This window comes from Eurosta solidaginis, chromosome 2, assembly GCF_040869045.1.
Source record: "Eurosta solidaginis isolate ZX-2024a chromosome 2, ASM4086904v1, whole genome shotgun sequence".
NCBI lineage: Eukaryota > Metazoa > Arthropoda > Insecta > Diptera > Tephritidae > Eurosta > Eurosta solidaginis.
The window spans coordinates 301238823-301263619 of record NC_090320.1 but is presented as its reverse complement, the minus strand read 5'-3'; the positions used below and the strand labels follow the sequence as shown (position 1 = coordinate 301263619).

At 35.1% G+C, this 24797-nt stretch overlaps 1 protein-coding gene across 1 annotated transcript in view; it reads left to right on the top strand.

Moving 5' to 3' along the window:
- The window catches only part of salr (spalt-related), a 58108-nt gene extending 43419 nt beyond the window's left edge, over positions 1-14689 (top strand). The window contains exons 3-7 of the mRNA XM_067770139.1: positions 1490-1740; positions 11663-12155; positions 12312-12682; positions 13027-13203; positions 13408-14689. Of these exons, the coding sequence (XP_067626240.1) occupies positions 1490-1740; positions 11663-12155; positions 12312-12682; positions 13027-13203; positions 13408-13785 (1670 nt within the window). The 3' untranslated portion in view covers positions 13786-14689. The remainder of the gene's footprint in view (positions 1-1489; positions 1741-11662; positions 12156-12311; positions 12683-13026; positions 13204-13407) is intronic.
- The last annotated feature ends 10108 nt before the right edge of the window (positions 14690-24797 follow it).

The window sequence follows — 24797 nt, the reverse complement described above, 5'->3', positions numbered from 1 at the left end:
CGCTGAACTCCAGCTGTCGTGGTAAACATAAAAGCAGCGTTGTTAATTAAATCGCACGCACTTAATTCTTCATGCGTCCTTAGCTTCTCTTTGGCGCCTTCATATGGTGAATATTTTTCGAACGCATTTTTTTGTCTTCGCAGTTTTCCGTTTGGCTGGCGCTGTCAGTTTATGTTGGTAGCTCGTATATCTTGTCATTTTGTCATCTTAGCTCATGTCACAAATGCGCGAAAATGACAAAGACTTTCCGTCTGTGCCCTTTGACCGCGCTAGCGCAGAGTTTTGGTTGGCTTTGTTTTATTATTCAATTTATAGGCGCGTAAATGCCTTTGATGGGTGAATGGGTGATCGCTTTATTATATTTTGAAAATACAAATACAAAAAGTGATGTTGTAGTTAAGGGGGGTTTGTGATTCACTCACATTGATTTTATACTTTCATACCTACGTTTGTGGCAAAATCCATAGAAACGCTTCAGTTCATTCTTTAGAATTAGAACAAACTGTTTTCCGATTTAGTCATATCAATGTAGTTTGAGCCTGACTAAATATAAATAATTTTTAATGAAAATGATTATACCCGAAATATCCGCCGTCCGAGGTATGCATCCATGTGACGCCAGATTTGCACTTTTTTCCAAAGCCGTTGAAAGGCAGGGATTTGTTAGGCGACGAATCAGCTAAGTAAAACTCTTGTCAGATTCCGTTGAATATTACATTCCTAAAAGCTTTCAGAAGAGGCTCCACATTTTTGGTCGTAATTACCTCAAAATAATTTCGGTATTCACTATTGTCAAAGCTTTGCGACCCACAGGTTTTCAAAGGACCATTCTGTATTGCACCCACGGCTTCCTGATAGAATTTTTGTTATCAGCCAGAATCTAAAGCTTCTTGCTCTCATGCCATTCGAGCTCTTGGTTCTGAATTCCAACTAGACATTTTTTCCCTCTTCTCTTCGCGATAGCGCGCTCTCTCGCACGGCAAATTTGTTTTCCTGTACACAGCGTGCCCATATAGGCAGCGATCACCTTTTCCGAGGCGGAGCGTTATTCGTAATTGTAGCAGGTGTTTTTCCGGGCTCTCTCGAGGCCTATATTGTTTACAGAATCTTCTCGGTATGAGCCATAAATATGTTCCCACTGTTCAGCTACATCGTCAGGTCCAAGATTGCCTTCAGTAAGCAGGTACGAAAGCCGAGTGGGGTAATCATCAGCTGTCAGTTTGTTGAGTTGGTCATCGACGACAAACTTTTCATGCAGCTCTTGCACACAAATCATTTTCTAAAGGAAAAAATACCTGTACTTAGTAATTTTTAGGACTTTTTCCACCAAAAGCTTTCAAATATTCATATCCAGGGAATTACAGGATTCTTAGTGCCACAGCAAAAATAGTTGCTCTAAATAACAAAACAACTTTTGCTTGCTCATGTCTATGTAAAACATCACTTATGCCGCTCTATACTCCTTTTTTTCTCCAACTCTTCCCTTTAGGTTTACATCCCCAAACGAATTTGTGTAATTTGTGTTTCAAGATATTTCCAAATCCGATAACATTGGAGCATCACATACAAACTGAACATACCAAAGATGTTGCTAATAATTTAACAACAACAAAGACAACAATAACAGCTATAATGACATCAACAACCACAACAACAACTACAAGCAGTAGCAACAACGCAACAACAACAAGTAATTCTGGTACGGGCAGGGCGGATAGGACATCACCATTGAATGCAAAGGTGAGTATTTTGGTGAGATGGAGATGTGAATACGACTTGGATATGGAAAAGAATAAAAAAGTGTGTGTGTGTGTGTGTATGTGTATGTATATGAAGAGGATTATTAAGTGCTGTGCGCGTGCAAGTGCGCTCCAACTAATGTAACTCATAAATTGCGCAATATTTCAAACTAATTACTGTATTAACATTTAAATATATATACATTAGGATGTTCACACTTTTTTAACACGTTTTTGTTGACCGATGTTGTGTAATGTCCGCGCCTTGTAAATTATAATCTTATTTCTCACCTAAGTTTGTTATTATTTAATTTTATGCACTTATTTCTGGGAGATTGAAAAATGACACAGTGATATGAAAGGTGCCTTTACGACTTATTAAAATTTTTTTAAATAAATATTCGACACTTTCCAATGTGGATATTAAACAAGAGCTGTTTCACTTTGCACTGGGTTACCACCTGACCTTAATATAACTATTCCTTTATATACCCATTTTTGTCTAGAGAACGGCTAAACTGAATTGAATAACATTTGGTACTCTTATTATACCTTTCATGAACATGAAATGATATATTAACTTTGGTCCGATGTTTATAACGTTGAGAAATATAGAAGATAGACTCACCATAAAGTATACCGAATTGATCAGGGCGACGAACTGAGTTGATATAGCCATGTCCGTCTGTCCGTTCGTCTGTCTGTTTGAACGCAAACTAGTCCCTCAAATTTTGAGATGTCTCAATGAAATTTGGCACAAGGATGTATTTTGTATTATATTAGACATTTGTCGGATCCGGTAGGATCGGACCACTATAACATATATCTCCCATACAACCGATCGTTCAGATAAGACGATTTTGGTCATTCCTGCCGCAATTTAGAAAGCATAAACGTGAAACTCGGTTATATATATTCTAATATATCATAGAAGATATCCTGAAAAAATCACTTTGATCGGAGCTATATATAGTTATATCCTATACAACCGATCGTTCAGATAGAAAGATTTTTGGCCATTTCTCCCCTAATTTAGAAAGTATAAACATGATATATATTTTAATATATCATAGACGCTTTTCTGAAAATATCACTTTGATCGGAGCTATATATAGTATATATCCCATACAACCGATCGTTCAGATAGAAAGATTTTTGGCAATTTCTCCCTTAATTTCCAATATAAAAACGTTAAACTTGGTGATATTTATTCTAATATATCATAGAAGATTTCATGAAAAAATCATTTCGATCGGAGCTAAATATAATATATATCCCATACAACCGATCGTTCAGATAAGGGGGTTTTAGCCATTTTTTATTTTATATTTATCTTAAAAATCGTTTAGGTATGTACATCTGTTCACTATATATTTCTTATCTTATACAACCGATTATTTGGAGATTACGGACGGTATAGGATTATTGTTCAGCCCCATACATGAAAGGTATGAAGTCTCCTTACTTGTTTTTACTTAAGTTTTATATTTGTTGTATTTAAAATAGGTATTAGAGATACATATGTGGGGAGCAGGGGTGGGAGCAATATGTAAATTGTTTTCAAGTATGTTCCTTCGACTACCGCTTTCAGCTGTATTTTTTGTGCTTTCTTCATTATTTTTTATTTTCAAATTAACGACAATTGTGACAGTTTTCAAAAGAAACACGTTTTATCTGCTCCAGTTGTCTATGACCTTAGTCATAAATGTTTAAAATCAACTTAAATTATATATAATTGTCGTGATCGAAGACTTAAGGGTAAATTTATATAAGAGGGGCTGCCTTTAGCATAATCGTAACAGCGTACAAATGTGAAAGCGTATCAGCGTTGTAACATACAAGCATACATATAAGCATACAAGCGTGATAGCGGTAAAGCGTACTCGCGTATTCGCGTAGGAGCAACTAACATAATAGCCATTACTTTGGGAACACGTATCAGTGTATTATCGTAAATTTGTAATACAGTGAAATCGTATCAGTTCGGAAGCGTGTTATCTGAAAATATATAATAAGTAAACCGTGAAAATATATATATATATATATATATATATATATATATTTGTAACACTAGATGGCGCTGTAAATTGCGACTGGTGCAGTTCTCTTTGGCAAAATATTTTCTTGGAGTATTCCATTCCGAATCATAATTTCCGTCGCCGCTTAAGAAGTTAACATAAAATATAACAAAATATGACCCACTCTCATACTCTACATATGCACAACTTAATACTCCATATAAACTTATATGAAAGCATCTAGTAATCTATTAGTCTACGTAAGCTAATGCTCATTTCAGTTCAATTGTATTCGTATATATTTCATGTGAATATTAACAAATGACAGCTGACATCAAGCCGGCCTAACGTCATTATTCGCCCAGCAAATGTGATTCCTTTCGTTAATGATATTTTAACGTTGTTGTCACTCATGTGAATACGATATACTACCTGAAACAAAATTGTGTTTTTGTAGTTATTTTGCCATTTAATAAACTTCTAAAAGCATTATTAATTAAATTGTTCTACTAGATTGTTATAAAGAATAAATGTTAGAGCAACTACATTAAGAAACAAATTTTCATTAGGGGGTGTAACTTTGTGGAAATGTTTTTTTATTCAAATAAGTTTAAGCATGTAATTCGGTCCTGAGTTGGAACACCAAAATATTATTAAGCTGGGACGCTCCTGGGACGCCATGCCTTTGAAATGTACCTCTTTCATAAAACTATTCAGAGCAAAAATTGAATTAAATTCAGGTAAAGCAATCTGTTGCTTGAATGCTTGTAGGATCAAGAAAAAAGTATACTTCAAAGCCTACATACATACCCATGCCTTACCTACCTGGTATTCTATTCCCAGGCCAGGTAATGTCACGAAATTGCTTTTTATACTCAGCTGAGCAGAGCTCACAGAGTATATTAACTTTGTTCGCATAACGGTAATCCGTAACGGCATAAACTAATCGAGATATATATAGACTTCTATATATCAAAATGATCTGGGTAAAAAAAGAAATTCATTTAGCCATGTCCGTCCGTCCGTCTGAAAACACGATAACTTGAGTCAGTTTTGAGGTATCGTGATGAAATTGATCAGATCGGTATTTAAAATGAACGAAATCGGACTACAACCACGCCCACTTTTTCGATATCCAAAATTTCGAAAAACCGAAAAAGTGCGACAATTCATTACCAAAGACGGATAAAGCGATGCAATTTTGTGGGTGCGTTGACCTTATGACGCAAAATAGAAAATTAGAAAAATTTTGGACAACGGGCGTGAGACCGCCCACTTTTAAAAGAAAGTAATTTAAAAGTTTTGCAAGCTGTAATTAGGCAGTCGTTGAAGATATCATGATGAAAATTGGTAGCCACGTTACTCCTATTACTATATGTGTGCTAATTTTTTTAAGTCAAATTTTAACAAAAAAATTAATATCTTTACAGTATAAAAGTAAATTATGTCAACATTCGGCTCCATTAATGATATGGTGCAACAAAATATAAAAATAAAAGAAAATTTCAAAATGGGCGTGGCTCCGCCCTTTTTCATTTAATTTGTTTAGGATACTTTTAATGCCATAAGTCGAACAAAAATTTACCAATCCTTGTGAAATTTGGTAGGGGCATAGATTCTATGACGATAACTGTTTTCTGTAGTAAGGAAAGCTAAGTTCGGGTGTAACCGAACATTAAATACTCAGCTGAGGGCTATGCAGACAAAATAAGGGAATATCACCATGTAGGAAAATGAACCTAGGGTAACCCTTGAATGTGTTTGTATGACATGTGTATCAAATGGAAGGTATTAAAGAGTATTTTAAAAGGGAGTGGGCCATAGTTCTAAAGGAGGACCAGGGCTGACTCTAGAATGTGTTTGTACGATATGGGTATCAAATGAAAGGTGTTAATGAGTGTTTTAATAGGGAGGGGCCTTAGTTCCATAGGTGGACGCTTTTTCGAGATATCGCCATAAAGATGGACCAGGGGTGACTCTAGAATGTGTTTGTACGATATGGGTATCAAATGAAAGGTGGTAATGAGTATTTTAAAAGGGAGTGGGCCTTAGTTTTATAGGTAGACGCTTTTTCGAGATATCGTTATAAAGGAAGATCAGTAGTGGAATTCACTAACTTTTTTAACGACATTTGCAATCGCTTTATTTGCGAATCGATAACTATAACGATTTCGTTATTCAGTAACTATTTCGTATCGATATTCGTTTATCGACGATCAGCTGTGTCGTTAAATAAACGGCAAGTAAATTGGGTGCGTTAAAAATCACGATATTATATTTCTGGCAATTTTAGTTAAGAAAGAAAATCGGAACTTTAATTAAATACTTTCAAACACGAAAAGCTGCTTTATTTATAAATCAAATGGCATTTGAGTACTTGGCGTACGTTTTATCACAAAATGAAGAATTACTAAGTCCATCGCCAGTGGTCCATAGAGAAGTAGATGACCCATTCCACTTGAATGCAACGGAGTTTCTAAAGCTTTACCGACTAACCCTGGACTTGGTTCATGATATTATTTCTCAACTTGATGGTCAATTAAGGGGTACAAGAATAACTGCGATATCAACAGAGAAAAAAAAAATTAATACCGCATTTACTTACCTTTTGTTAAAATATGTAAAAACTTTTAAAAGCAGTCAGTATGCGGAATTTATTTATTTTTAGCACTACTTTTGTGCTTTTCGCATTTTTTAGGTTTCGTTAAGCTGTGCTACCACATTTCTACTATTAAAACGAAATTTAAATGTCATATATTTCGAGTCGTTAAAACTAAGTTAGTGAATAGTACAATCGACAAGGCAAGCGACAAAATCGTTAATTAAAATCTCACCAAATCGCATCGTTATAAGATAGTGAATTCCACTACAGGGTTGACTCTAGAATGCGATTGTACAGTATGGGTATCAAACGAAAGGTGTTAATGAGTATTTTAAAAGGGAGTGGCCTTAGTTCTATAGGTGGACGCCTTTTCAAGATATCGCCAAAAAGGTGGACCAGGGGTGATGGTAGTTGTATATGTGAAGGCGTTTTCGAGATATCGACCAAAATGTGGACCAGTGTGACCCAGAACATCATCTGTCGCGTACCGCTAATTTGTTTATATATGTAATACCACGAACAGTATTCTTGCCAAGATTCCAAATTTTTTTGATTTCGCCCTGCAGAACTTTTTCATTTTCTTCTACTTAATATGGTAGGTGTCACACCCATTTTACAAAGTTTTTTCTAAAGTTATATTTTGCTTCAATAAAGCAATCCAATTACCATGTTTCATCCCTTTTTTCATATTTGGTATAGAATTATGGCATTTTTTTCAGTTTTCGTAATTTTAGATATCGAAAAAGTGGGCGTGGTCATAGTCGGATTTCGGCCATTTTTTACACCAATACCAAGTGAGTTCAGATAAGTACGTGAACTGAGCTTAGGAAAGATATATCAATTTTTGCTCAAGTTATCGTGTTAACTGCCGAGCGGCAGAACAGACGGTCGACTTTGTATAAAAACTGGGCGTCGCTTCAACCGATTTCCCCATTTTCACAGAAAACAGTTATCGCCATAGAAGCTATGCCGTTACTAAATTTCACAAGAATTGGTAAATTTTTGTTCCACTTATGGCATTCAAAGTATTCTAGACAAATTAAATGAAACATTGCGGAGCCACGCCCATTTTGAAATTTTCTTTTATTTTTGCATTTTTTTGCTCCATATCATTACTGGAGTTGAATGTTGACATAATTTACTTATATACTGTAAAGAAATTAAATTTTTTATTAAAATTTGACTTTAAAACATTTTTTTTTAAGTTGGCGTGGTCATTCTCCGATTTTGCTAATTTTTATTAGGCATACATATAGTAATAGGCGTAACGTTTATCCCAAAATTTCGTCATGATATCTTCAAGGACTGCCAAATTACAGCTTGCAAAACTTTTAAATTACATTCTTTTAAAAGTGGGCGGTGCCACGCCCATTGTCCGAAATTTTACTAATTTTCTATTCTGCGTCATAATTTCAAGTCACGTACCAAGTTTCATCGCTTTCTCCGTCTTTGGTATTGAATTATCGCACTTTTTCGGTTTTTCGAAATTTTCGATATCGAAAAACTGGGCGTGGTTATAGTCCGATATCGTTCAGTTTAAATAGCGATCTGAGATGAGTGCCCAGGAACCTACATACCAAATTTCATCAAGATATCTCAAAATTTACTCAAGTTATCGTTTTAACGGACAAACGGACCGACGGACGGACGGACATGGCTCAATCAAATTTTTTTTCGATACTGATGATTTTGATATATGGAAGTCTATATCTATCTCGATTCCTTTATACCTGTACAACCAACCGTTATCCAATCAAAGTTAATATATTCTGTGAGCTCTGCTCAACTGAGTATAAAAACTGCGCATATATATGGTGGGGTGGCATAACGTCCAAGGCTCTTCCGCTTCTTAACAGAAGTCTTATTTTAATATCTGCCTAAGAAAAATTACATATTTATAATCATTTAATGTAACAACACCATTTATATCTTACATACAAAAGCGTGTAAAACTTGTTGCAAAAATGAAAAGTTTTAATTGCATTCTAAATGGAAAACAATGCGTATTTTAATGGCGAGACGCCACATTAATGCAACAACACTTGTAAGAAGTACATTTGAGCAATTTCTTACACCAAAGTAGATGGATACAATTTGGAGACAACAGCAACAACAACAGGGTAGCGGCAGCAGCAGAACACGAAAATTGTATAATGTGGCAGGAACGAGTGAAAGTGATTTATTTGCCATTAACTCATAAATTCTTAAAATAAAAATGACAATTTCACAACAGATGATAGAAGTACATATATGAAGCAAATGAGGGGAGAGGAACGAACAGACACGTATGTGCTTTTATAGTCAGAGATAGAACTACTGAAAAATCAAAAAAATAAAAATCAAAATCAAAATAAATTATTAAAAAAATTATTCAAGGTTAGATTCGAGCTCAAGGCCTAAACAATACTTTTTATAATAATTATTGCTTTTTTTAAATTTTCTATAATTAAAAAATTAGTTTTTATTTATAAAAGTTATTATTCTGGCCCCGAACTCGAAGCAAATCTTGAATCCTTTATCAATACGCCGATACAACAAAAACAATTATTAAAAAATTTTATTACAAAAATATTTTAAAAATTTAAAAAAAAATATATATATATATATTATAAGTTATAATGTATAATATTAAATAGGATCAGGAATGGGTGTTATTAACTAATTTGAATAACGATTGACGAAAAAATAAATTTTTATTAATTATTTAAGAAAACTTGAGTATTCATCACAAGGTATTTTTTATTCAAGCATTTCTTGAATAATGAAGAACAATTTATCGTTATTCAAAATATTCTGATTGATGATAACCGCTCAATCTTATTTTTGTAAATTTTGAGTAAAGAGTTGAGTTATTATTCATTATTTAAAAAATATGGAATAACAATAAAATTTAAATTTGTAATCAGTTATTCAAAAATAAAAAAACAAGCCCTCGAGATGCCCTCAAAATATATACACATGCGTAACCAGTTCTCATGTAGTTAAGAAGCTTCTGAGGGTAATATTGAGATAATTTTGGGGAGTATTCGCGGTGTTTTTGGGGGTAATTTGAGGGTAATTTCTGGGACACCCTGGGGATCCTCCCGGAGTCTTTTGGCGTAAATTTTTGGGTCATTTCGGGGACTCTCTCAGGGGCCTCCCGGGGTCTTTTGGGGGTCATTCCAGGGGCTTCCTCGCGAACCTCCTGGGTTTTTGGAGATCATTTCATGATGGTTTTTGAGACTCTCTCGGGGTCATCCCGGGGTGTTTTGGAGGTCGTTCTGTGATCTTTTTGGGACCTCCCACGGGGTCATTTGGATTCCGTTCCGGGATGTTTGTTGTAACCTCCCTCGGGGTCATTTGGGGTTCGTTCCTAGATATTTTTCGGAGACTCCCTTGAGGTCATTTAGGTGTCATTCCGGGATGTTTTTGGAGACACCCTCGGGTTCATTTGGGGGTCATTCTGGGATGGTTTCGGTGTGCTCTCGGGTCCTGCCGGGGTCACTTGGGGGTCGTTCTGTGATCTTTTTGGTACCTCGCTCGGGGTCATTTGGGGGTCCTTCCGGGATGGGTTTGGGGACTCCCTCGGGGTCCTCCCGGGGTTAATTAGGGGTCATTCCGGGATCATTTTGGGGGAAAAAATATTAAAGAAAAAGAATTCTTCCACAAAATTAGGATTAAAAAGCAAATAGAATTAGTATGTACCTAAATAGTGTATAAAGGAATAGCAACAAAAAAGGCTACACTTAGAGGCCAATTGCAAAGCGAGCAGCGGAACATTCATATTTCTGAGTGGATAAAGGCATCTTTACACTAGTATAACTATGAATATTGGAGATTTCGAGTTCCATAATCAGCTCCCGAATATAATATAAAAAAAAATATAAAATAACAAAAAATACCTCTCAGTATTGCTGGCTCGAGGTCAAAATTTTAGGAGCTTAAGTAATTGAAATATTTTGGCAAAACTAAAACATTAGTTTATTTAATAATTTGGGAAAAATTTAAACAACGTGACATCAGGACGGACAAGGCGACAGCTGTTTCGATTATACCTTGTAAATCTCATCAAAGCCTTTTCTCCCGGGAGTAGGAGTCGAACCCGCACTCCTACGATAGTTGAAATGGCTATAAACGCATTCAGCTACGTCATGCCTTAGTTGTTGTAAAGTTTTTCCCAAATGCCTTCTTTTTGCATATTTTAATATTTTACATATTGCATACTTGGTATGCAATTATGTGTTAAAACTATGCGTTAGCGTTTTATTGTTTTTTGCAGAACTAAAATTTTGACCTCGACCCAGCAATACTGAGAGAAATATAAAAAAATATATAGCTATAAATATATCACACCAAATAACGAAAATTTTAATAAAAAATTTAAGTAATTTTAAAAATTACATACATTTAAATTTATTCAAAATATACTCGGTAAAAAGGTTGAGTCTAAAATTGAAACTTTTTTCTTCAAAGGCCACGAAGTTAGTTTTAAACTTTTGGTTTCGCTTTAAAACTAGAAGGGCCTACAAAATTTTATTTTTAAATTTTCGGGTTTAGTTTTAAGCCCACAGCTGTCTATACATATGTTTCCACTTTTATATTCCTTAAACTTTTTAGTTATGTTTTAAAACAAGATTTTGGACTTATTGTTTCGTTAAGCTCAAAATTTAAGCGGAATACAATTCAAAAAATCGCAGTAGTGTATTGAAAAGTGTCTGCTTTAGTACAAAAATGTTTAAAAATTTTATTAAACCGATAAATGTTTTAAAATATAGGCTAACTGTGTAATAATGAACATTTACCTGGGGAAAAATACTTTCGCAGGAACAAGTAGACAAGGACATGTTTCTGAGTTAGCAATCCTTCATCAGCCAGCTTTTCAAGTGCTGGGTTGCAAAGTTTCATTCAATTTCATATCATATTTTACTCTCCCGTTTTTTATTGTATAATTCTGCTCTAGCTGCCCTATGCTACTTTTCTATTTTATCACTCCTTTGGCTCAAATACTTTATACGTGAATACGTGAAACACAAAGTGAATACCTTTAGGCGCATTCTATCGAACTGTTTGGGTAACGGCGCATCCCAGTACAGGAATAACTATCTGATGAAGTGTTGATGATTCTGAACAACTACCAATATTCGCAGTATGTAGTTTGTTAATTTTTTTAATATCAACTTTCATGTTGGTGGTAAGGCCATAGGGAATTTGAAATGACTGTGAAGAGAGAGTTTGCGGTTTTCTAATTTGTTTATGCTTAAAGTAACTTTTGAGAATAATCAAAAAAAAAAATTATAAAACTAAATACATTTCGGCTCTTTCAGCTTACTGTGAGCTCAAATCTGTTCCCGAAACAAACCAGCGGTGATACGAGTGAAGAGCTAACCAAATCTAACAGCACTCCAAAAACTAATAATCAGAACAATGTAAAAGATATTTACTCTGGCAAATCTTCTAGAGTCAGTAGTCCAGTTAGGCCTCAAGCAAGCGTGTCTCCGACACTGCGACAGCAAATAAAACAAGAACCCGAAACAGAACACGAGCATGATTTGCAACATTCAAAAGGAGACCTTTCGCGTTCGTCTCATGCTTCTATAACAGCGCGCACACCAACACCAACAACTACAACGTCGCCCTTACGAGAAACACCAACGTTATCCGCATTAAGACCAAGCTATCAAACGTTAACAAAACCGTCTAACTCAGAACAATCCGCACCTACAACAACGCATTCGCCTTTTGAACTGTCTGCTCATGCGTATTTAACAATGCCGCTGCAAAGTAACGCCGAACAATCGCTTATGCAAATGCAATTACGTAAGTATCTATCTTCGAAACATACCCACCTTTTCCGTTGTCCTTCCATTACTCCTTTTCCAACTCTTAAGCCTTAACAATGTGCTTCCATGCACAATTCATTTTTCTTTATTGTACTCGTATTCCATTGCTTCTTGGTGGTTCTAACGCGTTTAGTATCCTCACTTCCGCATGACACAATGCCATTGCACTACGGACACACCCAATACCAAACACATCTCCAAAACCAACAACATTTGCCATCTCATACTCAACAACAACTGTTACATAAACCTTTGCTGCCCGCAGACGCACATCGTTTTCCGGCAAACCCATTGGACTTTCAACAGGCTTTGATGTCTGTCGGTCCGCCGAATTTGAATGCGGACGCTGCCAACGGAGCAAATCAAAAACATTTTTGTCATGTTTGTCGGCGTAATTTTAGTTCGAGTTCGGCGCTGCAGATTCATATGCGCACTCATACCGGAGATAAGCCTTTCCAGTGTAATGTGTGCCAGAAGGCCTTCACAACCAAAGGAAACTTGAAGGTAAGTGAACATGTATTTAGTATAGAGTGTTTGATGTTAGAAAATATGTGGGGCCTATGACGGGACCATTATGTCGTTTGTTTTGTAGTGCAAAATTAGCTCAATTATAAACATCCCTTGAGAAGAGCTTGCGAAATTGTTCGAGAAGAAATTTCTCGCATCGAAATACTCGTAAAGCTCTTGCGAACATTTCGAGAATCTTGCGAAAATTTCGAGAATCTCGCGAGCAACCGAGCTCTCGGTTTTTCAGGTCACGAAATGCTCGATTTTGTTCGAAAAGATATCATAACTCTTATTTTGAGAAAAAGATATTTTTCGACCTTTAAATCGATTTTCTTTCACAGGTTCACATGGGTACGCATATGTGGACGAATCCCACTTCGCGACGTGGTAGACGTATGTCATTGGAGCTACCTCTACATCGACCCGGCAGTATGCCAGCAGAGCCTGATTTTATGCAGAGACGCCCAGAATTATTTTTCCCGTATTTGCCGCCATTTTTTAACGGATTGCAGCCTAAGGTAAGTTATTCTTTAAAAAAGGTGTAAGATTAATTAAACCGAGCTAATTAAATGACTTGCCATTGTGCAAGTGGGCCTTTCTTGTCATACAGTTCAAACTGCAAGTTGAGTTGTAAAACTGTCTGCTTTGCTATAAAAATCCCTTGCGTCTGTTTTGTTTAACTATTTTCTTTGTTTTCATTTTCCTTAATATCTTTTATATAGCCCGGCGATCTAAGCACAGGTGCCTTTCCCAATCTAACACCACCACATTTCCCAAATGGCGCGAACGCTGGCAAATATCCCCCTGGACTCTTGGGCTTACCGCCTTTTCTTGCACCGCCTTATAGCTTCGCAGGGATGCCACCATATTCACATGGCGAGCGCGTCCTAGAAAGAGATAGTAAATCGCCAGAACCAACGCGAGACGAAAATAAGCGTTTGGAGAGTCCAACGCATAGTACAGCCGTTGAAGCGCCTTGGCATATGTTAGATAAAATTAAAACGGAGAACAATCAAATTGAAGAAACGTCAACGACGCCGACGAATTTTAGTAGTCAATTGGATGAAATGCGAAACGAGACACAACGCTTAGTAGAATAATAATGGCTGAAAAAAAAATTGTAGGTGGTATAAAAAAAATTAAAAATACGAGGGCTGTCTTGAAATTTTCGGAAAAGCGAAATATTCATTTTATTAAAAGAAAAATTACATTTTTAAAATCTTGGAAATCAAGGTTCACTAATTTTTAATACGAAGAAATTTGTTGTCAGTATATTTATTTCAATAAAAAATAACTAGGCTGGAAACATGTTCTGGGAATGCCCCAACGGCCTTTCAACATATGTTCGCGTAAATTGAATACGCTTATGTTTCTTAGCCAGAAAAGCTCGATGAGGTTAAATGATGATAAAGTAGGTGATTATTAACAAACGTTTCTTTTGTTGTTGATTATTCTGACAGTGCAGGAGTAAGAATTATTTTGGAACCAGTTCCACGAAATCTCTCGCCAGCCCTCGTATTTTAGGTTAAATAAGAAAATTGTGAATGTGAAATAGTTTTTAAGGGTAGCTAAACAGAAAACAAGGTTTTTGTGGAGTACATATCGTAAAATCGTAAATGCTTAATAATTAAAATTATTAGTATTGTCAATTATGACCAAACGTGAATGTTGTAATTATATTAAATTACAAAACAAACAAAAAATATTAATAAAAACTACAACAACATATGCAATTTGTAATTAACAACAAATAAAACTCAAATTATCAGTGTTTTCAGTAAGAAAAATTGAATAGAATTCAGTTAGCATTAGGGCACAAACAAAAAAAAAAAAAAAAAAAAAACAAGTAAAAGAGGAACTGAAGATGATTATGATTTTATAATTACAACAAGAAAAAAAGCCAACCTTCTTGGAACATTTCACAGTACATTTTTTCAGAAATTTAGCTTTAACTCTATAAAATAATCGTTTTTTTATGATTTTATTTATTTTCTATAACTTCAATTCTTGCGCGCTTTATCTTGTTATCTAAACAAAACGCTCAAACTTTTAACAGTGTACATTCATGAATAATTTTGTCACTTTTTAATTTAACTTAATTTGGTATTCCTTTTTTTATTTGGTTTGATGCATTAATATTTATTTATATTTTAAATTTTTAAGAATTAATTTTTTCTTTTAAATTTTTTTCCATGTAATTTTTTATGTTTAATTTTGTTTTATATTTTTGGGTTTTTTTAGCTCGATATTTTTTTATTTATCCAATATTTACTAATTTTTTGTATCTTTTGTCAATTTTTTTAAATATTGTTTGAACTTATTTAAATTTAAAAATTTTTTCATTTTATTTTATATTATGTATGTTTCTGTTTTTTTTTTTTTAATTTGAGAAATACATTTTTTTTAATTATATTTTTTCTAAGATATATATATATATATCTGTTATTTAATCTATTTTATTTTTTCATTTTATATTGTAAATGAAAATTTTATTTAAAAAATTTTGTTTTCGTGAAATTTTTTTTATATTTCAAATTTATTGTGTTTTTATTGTAACTAAATATTTTTTTTTATTTGCTTAATATTCAGTAATTAATTTTTCTTTCTTTCTTTTTCATTTTTTTTTTCAGTTTGTCGAATTTTTGTTTATAATTTTAATTACAATTTTTTTTTCTTTTTTTGTAATTATTTTTTCATTTTATTCAATTTTATTTTATTTTTTTAATTTAATTTCATTTTATTTTATAATTTTAATGTTTTTGTGTGTGTTTTTTTTTTTAATTATATAAATAAATATTTATATAATATTTTTTTATTATATTTGTCTTATCCATACCTCATGTGCTCCACATATTTAAGAATTTATGAGTTCATTGCAAATAAATCATATTCACTTATTCTTTCTTTAATTTTATTTAATATTTATATTATATTGTTATTATTTTTATAATTTGATTTATTTTTTTGTGTTTTCGCGGTTGCTGAAACGATTTTTCATATATGTTTTTGAAGTTTGAAAGCTTCCCGATGTGCATGCGAGCTTTCATGACCTGCCGTATTACACTGAAGAAAAAGCTGGTAAATCAACCCAATTACGGGCTAATACAACCGATACCAACAGTCAATTTTATCAATCGCAATAATAATTAAAAAAATACAAATAAGAAACTTGTTATATGTAGTATTGTCGGTGCGGTGGGCATAGCACGCTACCATCACACCACGGTGGCCGCATAGCACTGATATGTTAACTAAAAATAAAAAATAAATGTAAGGCGCGATAAACTCCGAAGAGATCTAAGGCCGAGTTTCTCTTCCAATTTGCGTCGTGCTCCTCTTGATTTTTCCCTACAAATTGGCCGGACGGGACCTACATGTTTTATGCCGACTCCGAACGGCATCTGCAAGGCAGATGAGTTTTCACTGAGAGCTTTTCATGGCAGGAATACACCCGGAGCGCTTGCCAAACACTGCCGAGGGGCGACTCCGCTTAAAAAACTTGTCTTCTAATTGAAAAACCTTATTTCTAAAATTTTGATGCTGCTTTGTCCGGGGTGTAAACCCAGGGCATACAGTGTGGTAGGAGCAGCACGTACCAATGAAAACTGTTAAAATATAACAGCGGCTGTGGATATAACAAGCTAATGCATTTACATCAACAGTGATGAAAACAGTTCTTTTAACAGAATATTCAAGTAGATTGAATGAGAATCTGTAATTTTTACAGAAAATTGTTAACTAACTCAACCATAGTGCTCTCAATTTTAATGAATAACTGTTTATTCAAGAACAACAAATCAGATTTTTTTGATTTTACATACTTCGTAGCTGCATTTCTTACGGTGTATTTGTTGAAAGTTAATCGTATACGTGATTCTTATTTATTCGATCAAAAAACTATTGATAATACAAATTAACAATTACATATTTTGTTTTTGGTAAAAGTCACAGTCATTCAGTTCACTGAAATAAAATAAAATGTAATTAATAAAAATAAATATAAAATTATACACATTTAGCGCATAAATGCATTTAAGTGGTATTAAAATAGTGTACAGTTAGAAATTGATAGAACTTAATTAAACACTTAGATTATATAAAAAAAATGAATAAAATTTATGAATTTAGTCAAGCAAAAAATGGCAATTGATGGCTACGATTTGTGGCAAAGCTGAACTGTATGTAACTGTAAGTATATAGTATGTTTGCGAATTAGGGTGGTCTAAAAAAAATTGGAGTCTCAATGTGCTTGAGGACAGTTTTTCACAAACAAATAAATATAACACAGAAAAGCGTCTAAAGTTCCCAAAAATTATTACTTTTCTACTGGAAATCTTTAAGTCTTCAGGACACTTTAAAAAATAGTACCAGATATTGTTAAACCAACGCTATTTTATTTAAGTATAGTAAACAGTTCTAAAGCATGCATGCATTGAAATTCCATTATTGTTTTAAGCCACCCTAATACTCATACATAAATATATTATATATTAATTAAAAACGCGTGCAATGAAATTTACTATATAAAATAAAAGAATTGTAATATATTTAATAAAACTAAAGCTCGTAAAATACAACACCAATAAAAAAAAAAAATAAAATAAATTTATTAATCAGCTTAAATGACTATTATCTATAGCCTTTGTCAGTCTATATTTGAGCATTATTTAAAAGTGGACATGGAATGAGCGGAGTCATGGAATGACGATAAATATCGAAAACAGGTAAACATTTCCATATTAAACACTTTTTTATATATAGCAGCAAACACGAAAAAAAATTCGAAAGATCAAGAAATATTACAAACATTATAAACCGTTGCTTGGAAAATCAGTTGTCAACGCGGAAAACGTACTATGGATGCACAAGGCGGTGGTGTAACCATTGGTGGACTTGGTTCTAAACGGTTGTGATATGCTCTTTGAAAGTGCTACAATATCATCAAGCAACAGAAAGTTTAGTACACTGTGTACGTTAATTGCATTTATTCTTTGCGTTAGTCCAAACCGCACCGAAACTCGACCCACTACTTTTGCAATGTCAAAAACCATTTGACTACGCTACGACACAGGAAATACAAAAAGGCTTCTAAGTAGATCTTACAGTGAAATACATTAACCTATAGCAGTCTACACTGGTAACTTTGCTATAGGCCTACAAGAAGTTTCAATCACGGAAAGAGAGGTTCAAGAAATAAATATCGTCACATAGTCAATGTATGCCAGAATCGAAGCCCACCTCATGCGAAACGCCTTTCTGGATACTATTTCTGAGCCAAAGAATGTAACGATAAGAAGACTCCCCGAAGAGTTTAGGAAGTTTTATCAATCTCCGAATACACTGGATCACGAATTCCATTTTTTGTCTGCACCAGAGACGCCATTATGAAACTCCTATGTAAAATCACCCCCTGATTTCGAAAACCAAGGTTATTTATAATTTTATGGTAACGTTTTTGAGATATTTACGAATAACGGGTTTTCCAAAAAAAAAAAATAAAAATTGGGTCCATTTAATCATATATATCTGAAGAATGAATTGAGCAATTTCAAAACGGTTTGAAGCCTTTAAAAGGTAATGAAATCTCCTATAAACTGCGCATACAACACTTTTTGCTAGGCCATGCAGATTCAAAGATAACGAACAATAATTATGGATTTTTTCCATTTTTTGTGTGAAAATATAAAAAAATTTGTATTTTTCGAGGAAGGATCTCGAAAACTTTTTATTTTTTTGCAGATTTGTTTTTTTCTCTAAGCTCTAATTTATTACAAAAAAAATAAGCTTTCATTCAACAAAATCGATGAACTAATGCAAAAGTTATAAGCATTCAAGTAAATATATCCATTTAATACTTAAGTTCCTTACTGGTACATAAGTGTTAATATTCGCTAACTGATATATGAATACTAACACATATGTACCAGTAGGGTACTTAAGTATTAAATGGGAATATTTACATGAATGCTTATAACTTTTGTATTAGTTCATCGATTTTGTTAAATTAAAGCTTATTTTTTTTGTAATAAAACAGAGCTTAGAGGGGAAGGAGATTCTTCCTCGCAAAGTACAAATTTTGTTTATATTTTTACAAAAAAAAGCATCAAACCGTTTTGGAATTGCTCAATTCGTTCTTGAGATATATATATGTATATGATTAAGTGGATCCAATTTTTTTTTTTTTTTTTTTTTTTTGAAAAAAACGGTTATTCGTAAATATCTCAAAAACGTTACCATAGAATTAAAAATAACCTTGATTTTCGAAATCAGGGGGTGATTTTACATAGGAATTTCATAATGGCGTCTCTGGTGCATTTGGCTGTAAACCAGTGATATTCAGTACGTTTCGGAAAATAACACCATTACGCAACTAGTCCGATCAAAGCGGGAATGTTCAGTTGGGGTCGCCAAAGTCTCCCTCTCTACATGTAGGGCTGAAAATTGGATTGAGTTGGCAACCTCTTGAAAAGATTAAGCTACACAACCCTTTGAATCCCGAAGTGCGAGCATCATCTCTTTTGGTGTGTCTGTCATATCTACTGACGATTTATCCCTACCTAGCTCAGCTGATATCTTACGGTTAAGAAGAATGACGAAATTCAATATCATATCTTTAATTTTCTGTTCTTTTTCGATATCGAGATCGTTTCTTGATTTAATCATACGAAACTCATGATAAGCCTGCTTATGGCTGAGTTAAAACCGATTCAAACAAACGAACTGAGTTCTGCTGTCCATTTACAGTTTATTCTTTGACAAGTTGAACAGTAGGGCGCTAAGCAAATTGCAGGGTTCTTTTGGTCTTTTCAGGGTCAGAGTGAGAGTTCGGTGAATAAATATCTTAGTATTGCAGGATGCCTATCCGAAGTCAAGACGAAACTTACCCAGATATCACCTCCCTATAATGGGAAGAGACATACATACTTATTTAAATCTAGCCGTTCGAGTTCCGAAAAAATCAATGATACTGGAGTAATTATAGTAAAGCATAGAGCTAAAGAAAAGAATGTGAATAAATACGAAATTATAATTTATTAAATCAAAACAATGCAATAAAAAAAGTTTGGGGTAATTTGAATTGCCACAAACTGAAGGCGTAAATCTTGTAGCTGACAATCGAACGCAGTTCAATGGATTTATGAGTGTCACACACAAAATGGGTAAGTACATTTAGGCTTGTATATGTATGTATGTAACATTATAGAGATGTGCGATATACCACTGGGTGTCGCATGCCATACGCGGTATAAGGCACATGGTACAACAACATACATATATGCATTTGTGACACAATTATAAGTTGCATATCTACATAAACACATAAATATGTAGATATGTAATTACAATTGCGCCCCATTTATAATGTAATGAATATTCCAAAAATTTCGTCTGCACTTTAGCACGCGCCCCAAACGCCCCTTTTTCCTATAAAATGCAAGACTTCTTCAGTAGCAAGTTGCCACAGTTGGTTGCATTTGTCGCATAAACGCCAAACATACATACAAACAAATGTTTTATAAACAATATTGCATATGAGCATATCACAGCACATACATCATCTTCAACAACTATTAAGAGTGCGGCATTCCATGCACTTCATAATGACAAGTATCACTCGCTCAAGACAATGCCTTTCCCCCCTCGTTCGTATTCCCTCCTTAGCTTTGCTTTTCCTTAGTACATATGTTTATGCTTTATGTTTTTGCTGTAACACTCAGCATATTTGTTAAATATTTTACGCATTTGCCACCCAAAATTTACGCCAACACTCAACTGTACCAGCCGGTCGAACGGTTTCCCTTTGGATAAAAGGCTCTCGCGGTACGGCGGCACTTTATCATAAAACGCGATTTATGCCGCAGTGCAGTGTCCTGCTCCGTCATAGCAGATGTGCAAAGTGCCACGGAATTCTTATTTTGTTCAATTTTACTTTATTTTTTGTTTTTGCTGATTTTAAATTCTGCAAATAAATTGTGTGTACGATTTTATTTTTGGCTTCCCTGGCGCTGGTATCTTGCTTCTTGTCTTGTGTTCAGAAATGCTGCTGTCGCTGACTGCTGGCTGATCTTTGGGTGAGCGCACTGAATAAATTATAATTTCTAGACCGAGACATCTTCATGTCTGCGCAAATTAAAAATGAAAAAAATTAATTTTTATTGTTTTTGATTTTAAGTATATTTTTACATATGTGAATATGCGAAATAGACTGGGTCAAAGTATTTGGACGAAATTTTTTTTGGAAGATTTTTATGTCGTTTCTTGATTGAATTGAGCATTCCACGTTGTAAAAAAAAATATAATGATAATTGATTGTTAGGTTAGGTTGAACTGGCCGGTCCATGAGGACCTCACATAGACTGAATAAGTCCGTAGTGTTACCAGAAGTTTGTTTTAACGACCAAATTGAAAAACCCTATCAAAAACTAAGACCTACGTTATAAAATAACTCAGTCCTCTTGGCATATACTAGAAGTTTCCTAGGATTTAAGCTACTTGCTGCGTCTAGATCTGACAGCCGTATCACTCCTAATAGCTGGAATCTTAGCCTGGTAAGCGCAGAGCAAGAGCATAGAACGTGCTCGATCGTTTCCTCCTCCAGCCCGCATTTCCTCCATCTGCTATCACTGACCAAGCCCAGCTTAAAGGCATGTGACGCCAGAAGGCAGTGTCCAGTCAGAATTCCCGTCATGAGTCTACAGTCCTCTCTTTTTAATGATATAACCAACTTTATTAGTCTAAGGTTGCAAGACCTGCACATAAACTTCGACACTTTACAGCCCCGCGCTTAAACCCACGCCTTTCCTGCTTGGTCTATCATGTGCACCTCTCGCCTTCGCTTAATTTCGCCCAGTCTAATTGGGACGTCTACGGACAAGCTTCAAGGGAAGCGCCCTTTTTAGCTAATTCATCCGCTTGTTCATTCCCAACTATTCCCATATGCCCTGGGACCCAATATAGATGTATGCTTCTCCCTGTCCCGATTCTCTCCAGAGACTGCTTACCCTCTAACACGCATTTAGATGCTGTGATAAGCGAGATTAATGCCTTAATTGCTGCTTGACTGTCAATATAAAAGTTAACACGATTGCAGCTGGGCTATTTTCTTCCAGAGTTTCTACTTCTTTGGTTACGGCTACTATTTCCGCTTGGAAAACGCTACAGTAATTCGGAAGCATGTAGGATCTGTTTATTTCCGGATCAGCACAGTATACCGCAGACCCTACTCCTTCCACTACTATGGAACCATCTGTGTACACATGTATCGCCTCGTCCGCCATTTGAGCATCCTTGCGCCAACCGCCCACTTCTATTGTGGCCTTAAGATCGCCCTCGAAGCGCAGATAGGGAATCAGGTTGTCTGTTCGTCTTGTGATTGATGACGCTATACTACTATGGCCGTATGGTTGGCGCTCAAGTTGCCCCGAGGCACCGAGCCTGGTTGCAGTTATTAACGCTATGTTCTTTGCTACCAGGTCTACAGGTGGAATGTGCAGAATGACATACAGTGCAGCTGTCGGGGTTGTTTTCAGGGCTCCCATAATGCTAAGCATCGATAGTATGCATACCCCCCCCCCCCCCCCCCCCCCCCCCCCCTAATTTTTTGAGACTTTTCACCAAACAAGAACTCCATAGTATAGGATAGGGATTACAATCGCTGTAAAAACCCAATGAGAAAGAGAGGGCGATAAGCCACACGTACACCCCAGCATTATTTTAAATGCATAAAGTGCCGTTGAAGCCTTCTTCACCCGCTCCTCCACGTTGAGCTTCCATTACAGCTTACTGTCTAGGATGATTCCTAGATACTTTGTGCAAGGTTTCTCCTGTAGGGACCCCTCCTTACCTAGACCTCATCCAATTTGGGACCTTGTACCTCTTTGTAAACAAGACCATATCCGTCTTATCCGCGTTGACTTTCAACCCGACATTTGATGCACAGGTATGAATATCCCGAAGCGCCCTATCCATCAAAGAGCTAATCGTTGGAAGGCACTTTCCACTTATGGACAATTGCAACGTCATCCGCGTAAGCCGTAAGTTTTACGGGTCCCTCATCAAAATCGCCTGAGCAGTTGGTTGATGACCAGCGTCTACAGCAGAGGTGATAGCACCCGGGGGAATTTATTGTTAGTCGGAGATGTTTCTGAATTTCACTTCTTTATCACATAGCTTCTCGAGTGCTGAGCTTTGATTCTCGAGTACACCTGCTTTCATACTGATTTTAAGACAGATGCCTTTAACCCACTCAGCCATTTGAATGTTCCGCTGCAAGCTTTGTAATTTGTTTCTAATTTTTGCGTTTTTGTTGCTATTCATCTCAGATATATTTTAATACATATATAATATTGTAACGAATTTTAAGAAATTCCCTTATTATTTTCCACCTTCTGTTATCGAAGATGAACTGTCGAATAAATACCTCAAATATTCAGTATAGCAAAATGTTGTTTATTAAAACCCTACTGTAGTAGTACTTCACAATTAAATAACTCGCGGGCTTCACTTTTAGCTTGTTAAAATCAAATTTTTAACCTAAATTTAAAACTTTTTTTGTACTGCATATGTATGTGTATGACGAAGTTGGTTTAAAACTCAATTTTCACAAAATTCTAAGAAAAAAACGTTGAGTTCAGGTTTAGTTTTAAACTTAATGGGTTAGCCCTGAACTGGAGTTTCTTTTAAAAAATTTCAACCAAACATGTTTGAAATTAAAAACAATTTATTAAGATTTATATAATACTAGCTTTACCCGGCGTACGTTGTAACGCCCGAGATCGAGTGAATGTTGCGTTATTTCTTCTGATTTGTTTGTTGATAATTTAGTTTAACGTCTCCATAGGGAACGCACACACAGAATTTGATTTTATATATGGAGATGTAGATAGACTGAAGCGAACAAATTTTTTTTAACGGCGGCAGATGTGTCCAAAAGGAATAACAGCCAAACTCAACAATGCAGTCGAACTTTAGGTGTTAAAATAACCTAAGTTTGTACGGCAGCCATAGTTCTGAAAAATCCCATTTGTAGAGGAGGTGCCACGCCCCTTTTTTCCCAATTCCACATTTTACTGGAGGTGTTAGGACTTAACGTCATATAGCTCCTTACCAATTTTTATTGTCCTACCATTACTACATCTAGATATATAAGGTATGATATATTCCATTTGTATGGGAGGTGCCACGCTCCCTTCTCCCTCACCCCACATTTTCTTGGTGGTGTTAGGGATTGACCTCATATAACTCCTTACTGAATATCAATGTTCTGGCATGTATACCTTCAGAGATATGGAGTACCAAAGATTCCATATGTGTGGGATGTGCCACGCCCCTTTTATATATCGAAATTATTTTTAGCCTCAAAACCTTCATGTTGATCGAAGAAGCCCATACCCAAAATTTGGTGATGATTGAAGTGTGGGAAATACGTTTCCACAGGTAACACACACACAGAATTTGATTGTTATATATAGATGAGTTTAATTTGGGTTTCTTCTTCAATCTTGTTTATCCCAGTTGCTCTGGGCGCATAAATGCTTCTCAAAATAGAAAATTCACTCGTTTCGTAGAGAACTCAGCGTATAGTAATTGATGACTTGTGGGCGTAAGGAAGCTTTGTTTGAAGTCATCAATCTAAATTGGTGATTGATGAAACAGCTTTCTACTTCACCTAGTACGAATGCTGTCTACCAACTGCTCTGACCATTTTCATATCTTTGTACCAGATAAAGCGATCTGAAGTTAATGTATATTAAAAACGATTTTCCGTCATCCTTTGGTTTAAAGAACGAAAAATTTCACTGAAGAGGGCACAACGCCAAATCGGTTTGTCTTCAAACCAAATATGAAAAGAACGATGAAAAATCGTTCCAATAAATGTATTTTATTTATCCACCCTTTCAGAAAACTAACAACACATGAAACGATCTGAAGTTAAATGCAGTCGTGTTTGCTCAATTAGGGTATATAAACTTAGCTGGACCTAAATTTGATGACACTATTCCTTTTCCGCACCTACAGCTCCACGATGCTACACAGACTCGAAATAGTGAAATATTCGTACAATTTCTGACCGTGGCAAAGACAAAAATTATGCCACCCTAATGTTCATGCA